The sequence below is a fragment of the Apaloderma vittatum genome, unplaced genomic scaffold (genome assembly GCF_000703405.1).
Source record: "Apaloderma vittatum isolate BGI_N311 unplaced genomic scaffold, ASM70340v1 scaffold8665, whole genome shotgun sequence".
Taxonomy (NCBI): Eukaryota; Metazoa; Chordata; class Aves; order Trogoniformes; family Trogonidae; genus Apaloderma; species Apaloderma vittatum.
The window spans coordinates 20,760-40,438 of NW_009717597.1; the positions used below are offsets into that span (position 1 = coordinate 20,760).

General features: G+C 38.4%; 1 protein-coding gene across 1 annotated transcript in view; it reads right to left on the bottom strand.

Annotated features, from left to right (window-relative positions):
• The window catches only part of TMEM63A (transmembrane protein 63A), a gene marked incomplete at its 3' end in the record, with an annotated part of 31,326 nt that extends 11,990 nt beyond the window's left edge, over positions 1-19,336 (bottom strand). Inside the window, exons 1-14 of the mRNA XM_009869962.1 lie at positions 19,151-19,336; positions 16,878-16,957; positions 15,263-15,326; positions 13,809-13,846; positions 12,050-12,192; positions 9,533-9,584; positions 7,590-7,698; positions 7,137-7,207; positions 6,532-6,612; positions 5,912-6,035; positions 5,417-5,550; positions 2,791-2,928; positions 1,067-1,220; positions 140-246 (exon numbers count right to left, since the gene is read on the bottom strand). Of these exons, the coding sequence (XP_009868264.1) occupies positions 140-246; positions 1,067-1,220; positions 2,791-2,928; positions 5,417-5,550; positions 5,912-6,035; positions 6,532-6,612; positions 7,137-7,207; positions 7,590-7,698; positions 9,533-9,584; positions 12,050-12,192; positions 13,809-13,846; positions 15,263-15,326; positions 16,878-16,957; positions 19,151-19,336 (1,481 nt within the window). The remainder of the gene's footprint in view (positions 1-139; positions 247-1,066; positions 1,221-2,790; positions 2,929-5,416; positions 5,551-5,911; positions 6,036-6,531; positions 6,613-7,136; positions 7,208-7,589; positions 7,699-9,532; positions 9,585-12,049; positions 12,193-13,808; positions 13,847-15,262; positions 15,327-16,877; positions 16,958-19,150) is intronic.
• Between the last annotated feature and the right edge of the window lie 343 nt (positions 19,337-19,679).

Below are 19,679 nucleotides of genomic sequence, written 5' to 3' on the forward strand. Positions count from 1 at the left end.
GAGATGGGAACATGGCATTCCCTGCTACAAGAGCTCTGCAGATTTAAGAGCTCCATGAAAGATAAGCACTTTCTCCATTTATTTTAGTAACTCATCTGATAAGGCTGAAACAGAGAAAAAAAAATAACGAAAATCTTACTTTGTCCAGTGGGACTCCAGTAAAGTTGAGTAATAGACAATTGTTGGTAGCAAAGCTGAGAAGGACCAGAGCAAGAGTGTTGGGAAAAACTGACTGACGATGGGATTCTAGCGGGTGGAAAAAGGTAAGAGTAAGTATTAAAAACATTTTAATGCAGCTGTGCTGAACAGTGGCTGCAGTATTTTGCTTTTGGTAAATTACAGCAGGTGGGACTGTGGAAATCATATTCAGACACAGTCTTAAAATTACAGAATCACAGAATTGCCTAGATTGGAAAAGACCTTTAGGATCATTGTGATCAACCATTAAATAAATCAGAGATGCCCAGCACTGGTGTGCAAGATGAAATACAAGAGTAGGATTGGGAATTAAAGAGACTTGTGAGTCTTGAGTCTTCACTTGAGAGTGAAGTCTCACAAGAAGTTTTTATGTAATTTACACTAGCTTAGGCAAGTATTTAAAATGAACAGTTTGCAAGAGACTTTAGCTGCAGTCCAGCTACAACCAGATACACAGGCCATCCTGTTTTGAATCCAATAAGCAAAATAAAACCATGGCATTTTACTTTAGAGTTTAAAATCTGAATTCTCTCCAAAATAAAACTTGGACTTCAAATTCCGTTTTTGGCAGAGGTCTTCCGTTACAGATCTTACAATTAGGTAAATTTGAAAAGCAATTTTTTACTACAAACAAGCGAGACATTTATAATAATATCAAGTTTTGGATTAAATTACTTCAGCCTACTATCAAGGGACAAAGAGGACTACAGCCCTGATTCTGGATGCTTTTTAATCAGCAGTGATGTAAAACAATCCTGAGAATGTCAACTGGCTTTAGCTTACAGAAATTCTTTAATTCTTCTGTCTATCACTTTAGCAACATTTTGGTCTAAGACACAGCTATATCCACGTGTATGGGAATACTCACATTAAGGTAGTGAATAGGTTTAGTGACATTGAACTTGTCCATGGTCGAGATGATTATGGAAGGAGTAGTAAGAAAAAACAGCACAATAAAAAGAAGCAAATTAATGCAAGCCCATCTAAACCACCATTTCAGTCCACGCACTGATAGATTTTTCCTGAAAAAAAAAAATTACAAAAACAAGCAGTAAGGATTTGCTGTTAAGAAAATATATATATATATACACACACTATCTGTCAAGTATCAGGTGGCAATGCTTTTTCTAAATTGAGCCCTCATAGTCTCAAAGTTATATAACAAAGCACTACACAAGTTCCAGCTGCTATTAGAAGTAAAGAAAACTGAGCAACATTTCTTGAATGGTAACACAAATTGTGCTTGCAAAAAGAACACATTTAACATAACACAAACACAGTGTCTAATGTAGTTAAGATTTGGGATAAAACACCTCTGCTGTTTAATAATACAGAAGCACTAAACAAAATTAGAAGAAAAGATAGAGATAGAAGAAGATACAGAGAATTTCTGCAAGGAGAATAGCTGTCAGAGGCTGAATCTACCAAGAACCCGTGACTTGAAAAAATAATTTAGAAAACTTGCATCCCTTCCTACCATATTAAAAGAGCAACTGATAGGTCTTAAACAGGCAAAGTTCTTAAATGTTATCTGAAATGATTCCCACAAGAACTGGAATGATTTGAAGCCCTGTCAAAGCCAAGTATTTAGAACAGACAAAACAGGGGTACAGAAGCTCAGTAACATCCCCAGTTATGACAGTTCTTCTTTTGAACCTAGTAAGTAACTTGGCAAATCCCTGTGTCTCCTCTTCTTCATAGGGGGAGAAAAAATAATAAAAAAAATTACTGGAGGGAAAAAAACTAAACAACAAAATACACCAAACATCCCCACCATCTTCCCCTCTCAGAGATGTTTAGAACAGTTTTGTAAGCGCTTCAGTCGACTATGTCTCAACGATCATTTCCTGCATCCATAAGACAGGAAGAGGAAATGAAGCACACACACGTGGAAGAACCCTGTCAGATTGAACTGACTCTACTTGGAGAGCAGTTTGCAATAGATTTTTAATTCATGCCTCAAAAATAACACAGCTACAAGAGACACACAGCTAAGAAACATGGTGGTTTGCTTTATGGTTAAAGATTAAAGCATTCCTTCCCACCTGCAGAGCAGTAGTTCTAGAGAAAACCTCTCGATTATTATAAAGAGACGGCACAGTCACCTTAAAAGTAATTTTCTATTAAAATCATTAAGAAAAAAAGTTTACTTTAGAAAAGAGTTACATACAAGCAAAATGCCGTAACTTCCACATGTTTGTGTCTCACTTGCAGCTTTGGTTTGGGCAATGAAAATGTCATAACAAGTTTACTGTTATATGAATGGGTTATTATGCTGACCCAATCCTAAGTTACTTAAAAAGTAACTGGAAAATGTTTAAACATTTTTAACTTATAAGCATGACACTTATTAATGGTGGTGGGTTTTTTTGATAAGTTAACAGGAATCACAGGTACCAGAGCTTTAGGATGGCAAAACTCTAGTCAGCCCCTGAGAGGCCTTCTCAAGGCCAATGAAGAACACCAGTGATGGAAATAAAGATGCAGATTAGCCACATCCAAACATTACATGAAGCCTTAGTTAAAGAAAAATACACTCGGATTCTAAACCTACATTATCATAAAAAAATAGATGCAAGACAGGAATCTTACCAACAAATATTCTCAGGATAAGGAGCATATGTAACCTCCCAGTTTGATATGCACAGCTCCCTGCTGTACGATGATGGCTGGGGTTCTCCTTTACACTTAATACTCTGACATTTGCAGGCATTGAAGTCCTTTAGGATGCTGTAAGGCAGAAAAAGGAGGATTTTTTCTGAATTTTTATATTTGAAAATGCTGCATATGTAATGAGAAAGACTAGGAATACTCACAAAGGTGTTGTTTTTGCTTTTAATAACCACAGATCAATATAGTACTTAGACAACAACATAACATTATATTATTCATGTAATGACCATATGAACAGTTACTATGACAGGTCTTTGAGATTTGAGAAAGTTGGAAACAAAAAGCAGTTTTGGTCTGAACTGTTCTACCAACACAAACAACAGCAGTGACTCGTATTTAAAATATATTTAAAAAATAAATCAAAGCTTGAGAGCACCGGAAAAAAAAAAAAATAAAGAAAGTCAGTTTCCCAAACCTGTCTTTATGTAATTATACCCGTTTTCAAATCAAAGCAGACTAAGGAATTAGTCTGCACTCTCATTTCATTACACTGGTACCAAAACTAGCCAATTTTGCCTCGCGTGCCAATTCTCAGAAAATTTTGTGTCATGCTGGTATTTTCACACTTCAAACTATTACTCTCTTTCACCCACTACTAAAATAATCACTATACTTAATTTTATCTTCTAATATTATGAGTTGCCTGACAATCAATGTATTTAAACAAAATTTAAACAAGTCCAAAAAAAACGCTTTCAAAGGTTTTTCAAAATGCAGCAACAGAAGTGCTAGGCATATATTCAGAGACAGTACAGCTGCGTAAGAGAAGTTCCATTCCAGATAAGCTAAAAAAAAAATATATAAAGAACAAAAGATAGCTACACACACAAACAGCAAACCAAAATAACCCCCCAAATCCCCAGATCTTTACCTTACCAGAATTCAAGCAGCAATATCAAATTTCCAGCACCTTGCAGCAGTTAAGAAAGTTAATTATACTTTGACACACAGAATGTATACAGAGCAAGCTGTAGCCCTATCAGCTGAGCACCATCATTAACTGAGCTTCTACAACCACCTGACTCCATGAAGCTCAGTCCTGGCCTCTGGTTTCTCCCATCCTCATTCAGGGCTCTGTAGAGCAAAGCATACTAAAGGCACCAGGTAACTTTCTAATTTGACAGTAGCCTCAGCTTCACACGTGATCTAATCTCATTTTCCAAAGAAGGGAGTTGCCCGCTTCAATTCCAAGCTAAAATAAGTTAAAATATTTTCAGTTCTTGGTAATTCAAATCAGAGAAGCCCATAGTGCAACTCGGAAAACAGGCCCAAGGAAAGACTATCCCATCAAAATTGAATATGACAGATCAGCTAGAGAAGGAACTTCAGTGCTTATTTCTTCTTTCAGTTTCACATCTTAAAATTTATTTCATGCTCTAGAATCTCTAAACACTGTGTGTAACATTACTAAATTTGAAGTTTTTCCCTCAGAATTACTGTTCGGCTAAAGAGTAACATGCAAAACTTTCTCCAGCATCTCAAATTCTTGCAAGGAGTTTTATATCTGGGCTTACTTACAAAAAAAACCCCCAACCTTAAATACTGGCTCTCTAATGCAACTTTAAGGTCAAAAAAATGCAGACCAATTAAATCAGAGAGCCTATGAAGAACAAAAAAAAAACAAAACCCCAACAAAAACCATTATGTGTTACTTTTGTAATATCAGTATTATTCTGCTTCCCTGTACCCATATCCTAATAGTAAAAGATGCTCACAAAACACCAACAGAAAATGAGAGGATACCTGCATTTTCTCCGTGAATGACTGAGTAAAATGTGTTGAACAACTCAGATCTTAGGCCTACATATATATCGATAATAGCAGGTAAGAGAAGATACATAACGTCTATGTTGGGGCAAGTCCTGAGGAGGGCCATGCAGATCATACAAGAGCACATAGCAATAGCACAAGGGGCAGTGGTTTTAAAGTGAAAGAGAATAGATTTAGATGACATATAAGGAGGAAATTCACCATGAGGGTGGTGAGACACTGAAACAGAGAAGCTGGGGCTTTGAGCAACCTGGTCTAGTGGGAGGTGTCACTGCCCATGGCAGGGGGGGGGTGGAACCAGATGATCTTTGAGGTCCCTTCCAACCCAAACCATTCTATGATCTATCCATGGCCAGGGCAGTCACTGACTCTGCGTTGCTAAAATGACTCAATAGCAGTGTGATTTGCACTCGCTGTGATAGTTTGGTAGTTGGACCATTTGCACACCAGAAAGTGGAGAAATGAGGAGCCAATTAATCTGGCCTACTATTAACCTAGACTGAGGGACTGGGTGCCACACAGAAGAGAAGGGCTCCTTATCCCAACAGATGTCTGGAACCATTTAGTGCTTTGGATATTTTCTTCCCTTGAAGCCCAGAGGCTAAATGCACGCTTATGGGAAAACTTACCAGAAAGCAAAGCAGACCAAATCCACAGGATGGTAAAGCAAAAGAAAGGAAGAAGAACCAACATAAGCAAACAAGCAACATAAACAGGAGATCAGTTGTACTATTATAGTAAAACAAGAACAAACAAAACAGCAGACACAACTTACTAGGTTGCCATGGATTTCTCTTGAAATGTTACAAAAGCCATTCCCAGTGGGTTATTATGAACAGCTTGTTCCTCTTTTGAATATTCTTCCATCAGTTCATTTCTAACTTTGGTATAATAATCTACAGCATCCTCCTGTCGGGAAATTGATGACTATTACATCCATGTACCAGATGGCTAATATCTTCATTAAAATACAGCTTGCCCAAACCATAGTCTCTCTTCCTCACACGACTTCCAAAATTTACAGAACACATCACAATGCAAAGACAAACAAACACAAAGTTTTTCCACTATTTCAATTTTTGCACTAAGACTACATTTCAAAAGTTTTGGGGAATTCCTTTTCTGCACACTGCAAGAACATGAAGGATGAGTTATATGCAATAAGGGATTACAGGATTTTCTGAAGCTCAACAAGATGCCACATGAAAACTGTTCTCTACTCTTCTAACAATCTACCCAGCCATGACTAAAAATGAACACAATCACTTACCCTTTCACATCCGCTCATTTCACAACAGCAGAACTGACCGCATGGCTTAGGGTTGATTTGGACCCGCTTGCCATACTTCTCATGCAGGTGTTCATAGTAAGTCAGGCTCTTTTCTGCCTGTTTTCTGGACAGAAAAATACATCCATAACACTTTACATGAAAACAGTATTAACATCAAGCTTAAGAAGACAGAGTTATGTCAAGGACTGATAGCAAATCAATCAGTCATCAAAGATATTCACATATACCTCACTTTGGCTACTTAGTATAATTTATTTTTCAAGTCTGTTATAGTATTATACAGCCTACATTTGTAGTGAGATTCCAGGAGAAAAAGCCACAGTGCTGTTCTTGTATAGCCCAGAAGATAATACTTTTCTCTCCTGTGACCAGCATCTCTGGCCAAAGAAGCAAGATCTCAGAGTTATTAATTCAGTAGTTGGGTTTTCCACTTTGTACTGCCCGACAATAATTAAGTAGACTTATAAATAAATAATTCTCAAGTCAAAGCTTATCTTATTTAACACACAACATATCACACGTACAAAAACCAGGCTGAACCCTGCAGCATTCATAAAATTATGCTAAACTCTCGTAGATTACAAAAAAAAAAAAAGTACCTTTTCTTGAAGAGACGAATAAGCTTGGCTACGTCATAACACAGCTGGACCTCCAGCACAGTGCAGGTTGGGTACGCAGCACTGAAAAGGAAGCAGCGCACGGGAACAATAAGAAGAGAAAGTACAATGAAGAAACTGTTTCAAAGAGCATCACTGATCTCAAACTGACATCTCTCTCTCTCATTTCATTTCTGAATGAGGTATCAGAGAGGAGACTTCCAGATAGACAATTGCTGAAAGTTGCTTTAATACAAGATGTGCAGCATTACTTCCAAGTAAAGGCCATGTGGGAGCATGAATGGAAAGTGCGCATAGGAAGCCACTTTCATAGAATCATAGAATGGCATAGGCTGGAAGGGACCTTAGAGGTCATCTAGTCCAACCACTTTCTTAGACACTAATTTACAGATCAGCTAACTAACTATTTTTAGAAATACAGCCTTTTCTCAATTCTGTCTAAGATATGCTTTTAGAAGACTGAGAGTATATAACATGAATTTTAAACAGTGCAAAAGTCAAAAAACATTTCTGCTTGGGCAGGTTAAACTACTAGAACAATTTAAAATTTCCCACTCAAGATGATAATACTTAAGCATGGAACTTACATGAAATGGCCTTGTATTGTCTCTTCTTTGGCATTTTTTGGAAGACCAGTTATAAACAACGTGCACTTAACCTGTAAGAGAAAACGGAAATCCAATTTTGAGAAGCTGCATCATGAAAGAGAAAACAAGATGAGAAAGGCAGTGAGAAAGCACAAGTAGCTGTGTTGGGCAGGGGAAGGCAGAAAATTTTGATTCTGATGGAAGCTGCATCTACTCAAGATAGCACCATGCTCACTTTCTACATTGATAATTGTTTACAACAAAACTACCCAAATCCCTTCCCAACCCCATTCTCCCTGTCAATTCTCACAATTTACACACTGAAGCTTTGCTTTCCGTGAATTCCTTCGTACTTATCTCACATTCTAGCAAGCAGGAGGCATCTTAGCCTTTATTAGCATTATCCACATGCCAACACACTGTATGTTTTTTCATCCCAATACAGAAACTTACTATGTTCTCTTCTTTATATGTGACATACTTCATGTGATGTCTCATGAAGACAACAGTCAGAATCAGGTAAATAACAGCAAAAACCGTGTGCAGCCAAAGAAGATTATCACTGCCAGACAAAACGTTATGAACATAAGAAACAGAAATAATTGTCCAACTGACACAAGTAGCCACAAAACACTAAGCAGATCAGAACTTCTCACTGAAAACAAACAAAACAAAAAGGCAGTTATTGGTAGTGAGTCATGCCTATGCAGATGCCTTTGACAGCCATTAGGGTTAAGTTAGCTTATCATAAAATTCCATGGGTAATATACCTACAAAGAAAATAGATATATTCTATGACATTTTTAGGCAGCATTTGCCTTTGCACTTTGTCTCATTCAGATGAGACAGCACACACGATGCTATTTGCCAAAATGTTTTTCTTGGCCTTATTAGTTATTGCACTGAGTGCACAACTGAACTCTCCTTGAATACAATCCTTACTCAAATTGAAAACAGCCTAATACAGGGAGTAAACTCTGCTTCTCCAATAGCTCCATCCTCAAAACTGTTCTGAGAACAGTTCTTCAGTTTTGTGAAGAGCATGAATAACTACAATTAACTTAAAATACCGAAACCCATTTTACAGATAAAAACCCACAACCAAACAAGTTACTAGGATTCAGAACATTGTCAAAAAAACAAACTGCTGTGGCAGAAACACTGTTGGACATGGTAGTGTGGACAGACGGGGATTCATAGAATCATAGAATGGCCTAGGCTGGAAGGGACCTTAGAGATCATCTAGTCCAACCTCCCTGTCCTGGGCAGGGACGCCAGCTCTCCACTAGACCAGGCAACACATGGGGACCGAGCGGGAATCGAACCCGCGACCTCGGTGTTGTCATTGTCAGCACCGTGCTCAAACCACAGAGCTAACCGGATTGATAAGTAATAAACCAGAAAGATTCATAAAATGGTTTGGCATTGGAAGGGACCTTAAAGATCATCTCGTTCCAACCCCCTTGCCACGGGCAGGGACACCTCCCACTAGAGCAGGTTGCTCAAAGCCCCATCAAGCCTGGCCTCGGACATTTCCAGGGATGAGGCATTCAGCTTCCCGAGGCAGCCTGTTCCAGTGTCTCACCACCCTCATTGTGAAGAATTTCTTCCTTACATCTAATCTAAATCTATTCTCTTTCAGTTTGAAGCCATTACTCCTTGACCTATCACCACATGTCCTTTAAAAAGTCCCTCCCCAACTTTCCTGTAGCTCCCTTTAAGTACTGGAATGCAGCTATAAATTCTCTCCGGAGCCTCCTCTTCTCCAGGCTGAACAACCCCAACCCTCTCAGCCTGTCCTCATGCGGGAGGCGCTCCAGCCCTCTGATCATTTTTGTGGTCTCCTCTGGACCTGCTCCAACAGGTCCAGATCCTTCTTACACTGGAGGTCCCAGAGCTGGAGACAGTACTGCACGTGAGGTCTCACAAGAGCTTTGTACATCAACTATTTGAAAGGCTGTTTTTAAAACACATAGAAGTAATTTTAATCCTGATCTTAGATGGGAGAGTTATGCACACACATAAATCTAATGTAAGAGAATTTAAATAATTCAAGTTACACATCTTAGTAAAGCTGTCAGCTTTATTTTCCTTCTGAAATATGGTTTCTTTTAATGTGGAAATCTCCGAAAATAATATCGCTAGATGTGCAGTCATTAGCCAAGAGAAACATGTGGTGTAAGAGGCAAGAGCTAAAAGAGTACAAGCCAAGTCTCCAGATTTCTTATCAGCACTGTAACTGCATAGCCTGAAGCAAAACACATCCCAGCTTCAGCTGATGAAGCGCAAATAAGTAACTCCTACCCCAGGAGCCATGCTGCAAGTATCAGTTCATGTGTTTAGAGACTGGCAGAAAACAGACATAAGCATAAAAGTACTCTGCAAGATTTACTTACCCAGTTTGCAAGTTTACTATAGTTGTTCTTCCAAAACTATAGGGATCTTTATCTAAGAAGAGTAAAACCAAGCAGCATAATTAACTGATGCAATACTCACATGCAAAGTATCAGAAAGTCAGCTTTGTGGTACTTTTTCAAAATGTTCAGACACTTGTTTTTAATGGTGAGCATGTTCACTCTTAAAAAGATTCAGGATCATAATCAATGCTGTTTACACTGTATTCCATTTTAAAGTTGGAAAAAAACCAAAATCTACACCAGGATTATACTACACTCAGTCAATGAGGAGAAATAATAGATTATTTTAAAAAATCTGAATCTTTGCAGCTGTTCCCTTTCTCCCTCCCATCTCCCTTCAGGTCCACTAACACTGCTGTTTAGGGATTTAAATATTTCCTTCACATTTTTATTCCATCTTCACTGATATCTTAGCTCAGCTTTTTAAACTGCATTAATTCAGCGTTGACAAAACAGTGCTGATAACTAAGGTCAAAAATCAGAGAATTTATATAACACTGTTTCTCTAGATTGTCAAATATTTTAAAAAATTAAAATGCAGGTGAGTGAAAATGGAGTACATGTTCATGAAACAAAAAGGGCTAAGTGTATCTGCAACTAAACAATCTTCTAGCACAGACTGTTAAACCATGTCGCAAGTTAAGTCATCACAACAGAAAGAACTGCAAATGCACAAAATCAACATATGGTGGAAAAGGGGAGACACAAATTTCATATTTGGTTTTCAGCTGTTTTTCCTAGCGTCAAAAAAGTTAATGCAGGAAAACAGAAGCTGAATTCTCCTGCTTTAGAAGGCCAGCCATACTCTGCTGTTTGAGTTAACAGGGAGCATCTGTGGGTATCCAAGATACTACAAGTTTCATCGAATTATAGTGCATATTGACACATATTACAAAAATCGTTTTGGTATAAATATACAGGTAGTGACTAGAGCAGAAGATGGAACTATGTTCTATAAGTTCTTTGAAGGCACCTGCATCTGAAGGAGGTGAGGGCGCCAGTTACATTGGATTTAGTTCTGTAGAGCTAGGGATGCTGTCTGAGAACACAGAGCAAAGAAGCTCTGGAAAGCAACAAAGGAGAAGCAACTGTGAAGTGATAGTCTTTTGAGGAAAGAAAAAAAAAAACAAAAAAAAAAACGCAAAGAAGAAGGAAAAAAGAGCAGCAATGGTCTTTAAGAAAGCAGATATTAATATACACAGAGAATTGCTACGAACGAGCTCTTAAAAGGCAAGTCAGAGATGGCAGTCCTGCAAAAAATAATATTAAAGGCACAGGTACAACATATCCCATTTTGAATGAGGGCTAAGTCACAAGGCTCTTTAAAACACAAGTAGGAGTAAAGTGAAAACATAAAGTAGGTCACATTATCAGGGACAACAGAAGAGAATAAATTACAGGGACAAAGATCAGCATGGACAGTACACAAAATCAGGTGCAATTGCTGTGGTACAAGAACAAACAAAACAAAACACAAGCAAGTGCTCTGCTTGGGAGCTTCTGGGAGAAATAAATGAATTACTGCTTTTTTTTGCATCAGCAATGAACAACTCCTGATGACAAGACTGATACAAAGCCAGGTATAAAATGGGCTTATAAAGGCTCATTATAAAAAAATAGAAAAATATTCAAACAGGATTCAACAGAGTTCTGTCCACTAGCATCCTCATTAGCAACCTAAATGGTAGACTAGAGGACACACTTGTCGTATTTGTTGAGTCGATAACGGAAAGAAGTGTCACACTGGCAGACATAATCAGGACTAGGCTGCAAGAAATGTGAAATAATTCCCTGTCCAGTCAGCGCTGACAAAGTCTCAGTGAGATTTATCCACTTTTGAGCTGCAAATCAAGACAGAATGGAACGATGGGAGACAGTCTAGCTAGATTTTTAAAAAAATCAAATGGAAAAACGGAAAAAAAAATTCTCATTAATAACAAAATTAGCTGGTCTGTTTTACCAAAAAGATTAAAAAGCACAGATGAATTGATAACCCTCAAGCAGCTAAAAGGATATTGCAAAGAGGACAATAATCTATTCTCCTCAGTGATCTCAAATTTAAGCAAAAAAAATTCAGACCAGACACCGGAAAAAGACTTCTCAGCTGCAAAGAGAGTTTTCATTGGTAATCATCACCAATAAAAATCAAAAATAGCACCTAGATAAACTCCAGTTGAGAGAGCACAGGTCAAGATAATCTCGCCTCCAGCCTTGTAGGTCTAGCTGGTTATGCCTGAATGGGGTCGGCCATCCTGCTTCTGTCAAGTTTTTGCCAGACATTTAAAGAACCCTCTGCTCTTGTACGAGTTTCACACAGAATGACACACACATCAAGCTGGAGTGAGGGGAAGGAACAAAAAGAAAAACCAAACCAAAACTAAACAATAACCCCGACCCAAACAAACCAACCTTACCAAAATAAAGAAAAATCCTAAAAGCTTTTGCAACGATATAAACACTAAATCCCTCTTGGAACAAAAAAACCAAACAGCTTACCAAGCAGATCACCCGATAGGTTGACAGGCAGTATCACACACACAGATAAAATGCTGACCGCAATCAGCAAACAGATGATGTGACGCTGGAAGGCAAGGTAATGTATGGCATCTTCACCGCATCTCTCGTGAATCTCATCATCGCTGCATCATAAAATAGAAAAGCACACGGTCAGTCTACTTAATATCCTTGGGGTTTTAGGTGTTCATTGTCGAACGTACACTAATTTCTGAGTGTACACAGTGATGTCTCCACCAATCCCTATCTGTTTTCAACATGTTCTTTCATGCATAAATTTAGGTTCCAAAAGTGCCTTTTTCTCATCAACATACAAAAAGTAACATTGAGGGTATTTAAGACAGAAACAAGTAATCTGAAAAGCAAATATAAATCCAAGTTCCTTTTTATCAGCCTAAAAGAGGACTGTGACCTGCTCTGACCTTCTGCTTTATCATAGAATGGTTAAGGTTGGAAGGGATCTTGAAGATCACCTAGTTCCAACCCCCCTGCTGTGGGCAGGGACACCTCTCTCCCACCAGGCCAGATTGCTCAAAGCTCCATCCAAGCTGGCCTTGAACACTTCCAGGGATGGGGCATCCACAACCTCCTTGGGCAACCTGTTCTAGTGCTTCACCACTCTCATGGCAAAGAATTTCTTCCTTATATCTAATCTAAATCTACCCTCCTGTGGTTTCAGGCCATTGCCCCTTGTTCCTATCACCACGGGCCCTTGCAAAAAGCCCTTCTCCAGCTTTCCCGTAGGCCCCTTTCTTGTATCAGAAGGCTGCTATTAGGTCATTCCAGAGCCTTCTCTTCTCTAAGCTGAATAACTCCAGCTCCCTCAACATTTCTTCAGAGCAGAGGCGCTCCATCCCTCTAGTCACCCTCACGGACCTCCTCTGGACCCAATCCAGCAGATCCATGTTCTTCTTTATGATGGTCACAAGGTGTTAAGCCTAGCCCTCAAAATTTAAGATCATACTGTGACAGTGTTAGCTTATGTCCATAAATGCTCCCCATGAGGAAAATTACAACAGAAGCACCTTACTCTTCTGACAGCCAATTAACTGCAGACATTAATAAGTTTTAAAATGAACTCTCATCATCTCTCCACTGGCAGCAGACAGATCACTGAAAAAGGACTTCTTGGAAAAGGAAGGAACTCATCTAGCAAAAATGGCTAAAAACATTTTTGTTTCAATGAACCCAAGCTAGAAATTGACTTTTAAATCCACAATTTACTAAGCCCCAAGAGATACAATGAACGAACATCACAGGTCTAATACTCAGTTTCTGGGAAGCAGCGGGATTAGCTTTTCCAGCCCCAACTAAACTACCAGTCCTCCACAGAAATCCATGCAGTGAAACCCCAATTCCTGCCTGGGGCCCTACTGGCTTCAAACAGGGGAATACCCACACACTAGTCTTTGAAGGGTAAAAGCCTAGAGTCTAGTTATTAGTTCAAAATCCACACAAATGCCATAGATCCACCAAGGGTCACACACTGTCCCAAGATCAGGTAGTCCCTGAGCTGCCAGCTGAAGGACTACTACACCCTGAAGTATCCCCATAAGCTGACCTTGGTTTCACAGTGTTTTTTCACCCCACCAGAGACACCTCTATCACTGTTTGTGTTAAATTCTATCTACTCAAGAGGGGAAAAAAAAAAACCCTCAACCTTCCGGAATGCAAACCCCCTTTTATTTTAAAAAAAGAGCAACACAAACAACAGCTCACTATTTCTGTTTCATATACTTACTGCATCCGAAAAGCAGCTGTCATCCAAGAACAAAGCCCCTATAAATAAAGAAGGAAGTTTTTAGGAGCTAACATACAAAAAATATAGTCGCTATAATCTGTACAATTAAGAGAAGTGTTCCTACTAAGCCAACTTTTTACCTAAAAAGCTTGCAGTGTGTTCCTCTGAAACCATCATTTGAAAACATACAGTAAAACTCCTAATACTCTACATACTTTTCACAAGGTACTTCATAGGTCTGTCTTCAGCGCATTTAAGGAGTTGGGTTTTTTACTCCTTGCAAGTTTGTCACCTAAGCTTCTTAAAATTATACAAGCATGCCCAAGAAGTCAAGATTGAGAATTACAAGGAATCATTTTTTAATGGATTGTTTTAGAGCAGAAAAGACAATTATCGTTTCCAAAACTATTTTCAGAGACTCTCTGATTCCAAGGATAAGCTGCATGAGAGTCTAATACAAGTTAATCAGTTAAACAGTAGTTAGAAACAACACTGTGATTAACAGAAAGGCTTCTTACATATGTTTACAAATCCTCCTATGAAACTATACAGCAGCGGCAGCAGAGGTCACACCTCACTGAATACTCCAGTATGGTTCAAAAAAACTCAACAAAACAAACAAACAAAAAAAACCCCTACCAAACTTCTCCCTCAAAAGGCCTCTTTTTAAAAGAGAATGGTATTGAGCTGAAGAGACACACAACAGCTGCAATAATGCAGTTGCTTTAGGGTTTTAAATAATAGGAGAGAAATCTTGATCAAACATCAGTAGGCTTTTGATGCTCACACAATTATTTAGTTGCAAGGCTAGATATTAAGTTGATGCAGATATAAAATGTTAAAAAGTAGGTTGCCACCACTGGACAACTTTCACATGGTTCATTCTGAAGCTGCAATACAAAATGAGAGAGATGTACAAATTCAAAGCCTCCAGGGAAACCATGAAAGAAGCCAATTAAAAGCCTAGTCAAAAAAATTCCACTCAAAACCAATTTTAATATCAAGAGCATGTGGCACTATTACTATCCTCATACTTGCATCTGGCTTTCTCAACTTTGAGGAAAACAATGTACTACAGAGACCAACACGAATATAGTGTAACTCTTTGAACTGTTACTTAAGTATAAGTTATTTCTTAGTCTTCTCTGCCCCCATTTGAAACTCTAACACATAGTACCCCCTCTAATTTAAAAAAAAAAGTTACTTAAGAATAACAGCACAAGATATTGGTTTATGATATTGCAACAGTTTGTCAGGAAAGAGAGAGAGATTACATATGGTTCTATAAAACCCACAGCAGACGATGCATTACTAATTTTTGCATATACATGGTTTTCCAGTTTGATGACTGGTTCATAGGGCTAGGTGGAATGGCAAATTACAATAGATTCTTTTAAATAGTTTACATTTTTTAAAAAACAAACAAAAACATATGGAAACTGTAGAATACTTACCCTATCATGTTCAAGATCTTCAGGTATTGATGAAGATGTTGACAACCTGTTGTACCTTGATTCACTAAAATATATTAAATGATGCTTTTAAGCATCTTTAATAACAGATGATGGAGTTTCACAGAATTATTTCAACTCTAACAATTCTAAAGTAACTACCAGACATAATACAAAAACACTTCTTTACTTATGAAAGTTGTCATTTTCACCTTGTAGCATATGCATAAGTATAGAAATTTGTGCTATGACTCATGTTGAAAAGAAAGGACACGTGAGCTCCTGACATGAGAGCATATACCTGAACTAGAAAGAAACAAATGTTTTATTGAGATATTAAAACTGCAGTAACATAAGAGAATAAAGTGCAGGTTTGGAAGCCTAGCAAGTATCAGATTTGGAAGCTAGCTCCCTGTTCAGATATTCCTCATGACAAAACATCACCTCTCTTCCCCCCACCTTTCTTCCTTCTTATTATAGCCACTACTCAGAACCTCTCCCCTTACTTAAATCGCTTACTCTCCAGGCCACCTTCCCACACACGCCTGAGTGCTGTAGCAAGGCTAGAAACATTTAGAGACTCTGTAGCTCTCAAAAATAGCAGAGCACCAGCTTTTAGTTTGTTTTTTAAGAAAAGAAATGTTGCAATGGGGTTGTGCCCATAATTACAGGAGGATACATGTTAAAATGGAGTACATTCATAGGCGTATCTATGATTTTGACCTAGCTAGCTCAGGTGACAGCCAGCAGGGATAATAAGCCAGGCTCCAGGGTGTCTGCCTGCTCAAGGACCTGTTTGTCCCATGCAGGCCTCTAGAGCCCACATGTACCAGAGCATCTTCATTCTTGCTGCCTGACCTAGCTGGGTTAAAGCTGTCTCAGTTACTGCTCACCTTTTCTTTTTTCCCCCATTTACTTTTCACAACTGTAGATGGATTACAACTAAAACTACAGTTTGAGTCTTTTCCTGCTGCTTAGCCGTGAATTTACCACGGCTTAGTTACAGCACTAATACCAGGAAGAGGCTTAAGTTAAAAGTTTACCCACTTCATAAATAGGCAGCTAGCTTTTAAACATCTCAAGACCTCATCCTACAGAAATAATATTTTTAAAAAATAATATCAAAAGCTCATTTAAGTGAATGTTTTCAGAAATCTACAATGATACATTTCTTTTTTATTTTTAAACCCTTCACAAATATTACAGCATCAACTGCCTAGGGAGCTCCGTGAAGACAATGGGCTTGAGCCAAGATAAACAGAATGGTTAATATTGTCCTATCACAGAAACACACTGCAAATATCAACCTGTAGGTGTGTGACATGTTAGCAGACAAGTAGCCTGTTTTCTTACCTCCACTTCCTTACCCTACAACTGTAGAATGCAATGCATGACAACTGCAAACACATAACTTCATTATTGACACTGCTCAGAGCAATTCTGAGAGAGGGACGTATTTCACACAAAGCAGCATAAGGACATTTTTTAACAAATATGTGCAAATGACTACCAACATATCTGATGCAAATACACTTAATTTAAGCCATATTTACTATACTTACTTCCACATTCCCCAAATGGATTAAAAAAATCAGTCTAACTGTGTGGGTTTTTTTACCTTTCAGCTTCTGACACCAGAGCAACACGACCGTAGTCCCAGAATCGCTTTCTTATAACGGAAAACAGTAATATTAAAATCTAGAAAATAAAAACAAAGATCTTTAAATATTTATTGTTCCACTTCATAATAATTATTCTCAGGTGTGTGTGAACTATCAAAAAAATGCTCTCCTTGCGCCCGAACTGACTGTTATATGTTAACCAACCCAGTGGTGGTCATGTTACAAACCAACTTGTTTGGGACCAAAGGACCAGGACACCTGCCGTCCCGTTCTGACTGATAAAGGTGGAGAACTGCATGCAAAAGTACTTCTGAACTGCAAGTAGGTGAAGGGTTGTGACACAAAAAGTAGCAAGCAGTACTTCAGAGGAAGTCAAAATTCTCAAGATACACCTTTACTATTATTCATTACTTAATGATCAGAACTATGATGGCAGATTTGCAATTTTGTTTTATTTGGAAACAGTGAGGTAGACAGGTTGTAGGGGGCTCAGCCATATTCTCAAATGGGAGAATTATTTTCACCCTCAGTAGAAGTAATACGCTATTATAAGTCATAAATCTTAGATTTGATCTCTGCAATTTATGTCCCCCCTGCATTTTCAGTTTTTGAAAGAGGCTAAGAAAGAAAAAAACCCAGTGTGTATTTCATAGATGCTTGCCTTTTTTTTAAAGAAACAAGCTGCTCTGTACAAAGCAATGAAGCAGAAGGAACAAGGCCTGTGCATATGTAGCCTACGCCCTCACCTTCTAGCTCCTCCTACATCCCATACCTGTTTGGCCAGAAAGTGGTGCTAGTGTTGTCACTTACTTGGATCTATGTAAATACTGACTGGCCAGCCAGGATACATTCAAGACTATCCACGTGTCAAGATTACACAGCTCGTTTCCATATTTCACAATGAATATAACCTTTTTACCAGAGCTTTCCTTCCAACACGGAATATTAATTTTAATCTTCCTCCTTCATTTGGCCACTAAGCTTCACACAAGCAGGAAAGTTCTCCAGACTCTTTGACAACTTGGGATGAAACTGGCTAATGTATTCTATGGTTATTAGAAGGAACTGCCAGACAAAAATGGGAAGACAATGCAATGTATAAACCTCACTTCCGTAGGAACCTAGCTTAGAAATAATATTCAGAAACCCATCAGCTGACAGTTACTAAAGGAATCTGCAGTAAACACATCATGAAAACAGAAATACAGCAGTTGCTAAATAAATTGCAGTACTTGGTACTTGGAAAAGAGCCTTCTACACTGCATTTAACTCTCTACCTAATGCTGTTTGAGAGGAGAGTTCAACAGCAAGGAACTCAAAAGCAGAGACGTAATATCTTGAAATGCAATCACAGCTTTTTTTTAAAAAAAAAAAGTCTCCCAAAACACTCCAACTAAATCCTGTTAAATGCTGTGTCACTGGTCACACAGAGCAGTAAATATTGTACATCCCCAGAAAATGGATTTATAGTAGCATGCTGCACACAAAAAATCAATAGTAAAGAATGCCACTACATTCCTAGAGGATTAACAGCTCAGACTTCACACAGGTAATTTTAAGTTTCTCCACAGTAGCTTTCTAGAACTCAGGAATTATGTCATCTCTTTAGCCATGTTTTACTGCCTCACTTATTGGGCCAATTTGCTCGTCTGTGGTTCTTTTTCTGGTGGCTTAAGATCACCTAGACCAAACTTACAGCAAAATCTGCAAGTTTTATTGGAATCTCAGACCTGTCCTAGAGCCTCCAGATCAGCAACTAATCCTGCTCCTCCTTTTGTCAGGATTGACCTGATCAGTCCGTTACTCCCTCAACAGCTTCATGAAATCTAATTTTTAAGAAGTCTGCAACGTGACAGATTTTCCACATTGTACTTGCTTTTGAAAAACAAATCAAGCTAGTAATGATGTTCCCTTCCTGAATACTTAATACTTAAACTCAGAGTAAAGAAAAAATTGTTGTTGCAGTTAAGACAAAACATAGAAGTTTGAGTTACAAAAGTCACCATGATCCCACATACAGACCCTCTGATACTGTATTCTCTCTACATCCACACATCCAACACACAGTGACACTGTCATTCCAGGTGTACGTGAACCTTTATCAACACTTGAAAAGTGTTTTGATGTTCCCAGGTCAGCCCCAGCACATTTCTTATTCTGAAGATTCTCAGAAAGAAATGCCTAACTGATAAATAAGAGAATTCTGAACAATCTAACTATTGAGAAGGCCAAAAGGATTTTTAGTACAAGAAATAGAAACTAGGCTTACAAAAAAGAAGGTTACATCAAGCAGCAAGACAGTTGGGATTCCACCAAAAGTTACTCCTTGAAGGACTGTGCTGCCCCGGGCAGTGCTGTAGCAGTACGTCTCATTTGTTGAGTTGAAAAGTCCACTTCTATTCCAGAAGTAGGCTAGATGAGAATGTCCAAAATCCAGAAAGAAGAAAGGGTTCATTTTGTCTTTTCCTTATAAAAAAAATTGGGGGAAAAAAGGAAAAAGAAAAAGTGAAACCATGTGAAAAGCTGGCCTCATATCTGTGAGATATATTAATATTACAAGTACAAAAGGTGCAGGAAGATTCAACCAGGAAACTACCTTGCAAGTGAAGTCATATTTGACAATCTTTCCCTGTAAAATATTTCTCGATAACCGATAGGCTCAGTTACTAGCGGCATCCAAGCAAGAATTTCAGAGACATTTAACCAACCACACCCTCCATAGATATGCGAGGAAGACTACAGAAGACCCCCACAAAACAAACTTCTCTACTTTCTAACCTATAATATCAAACTTCTTA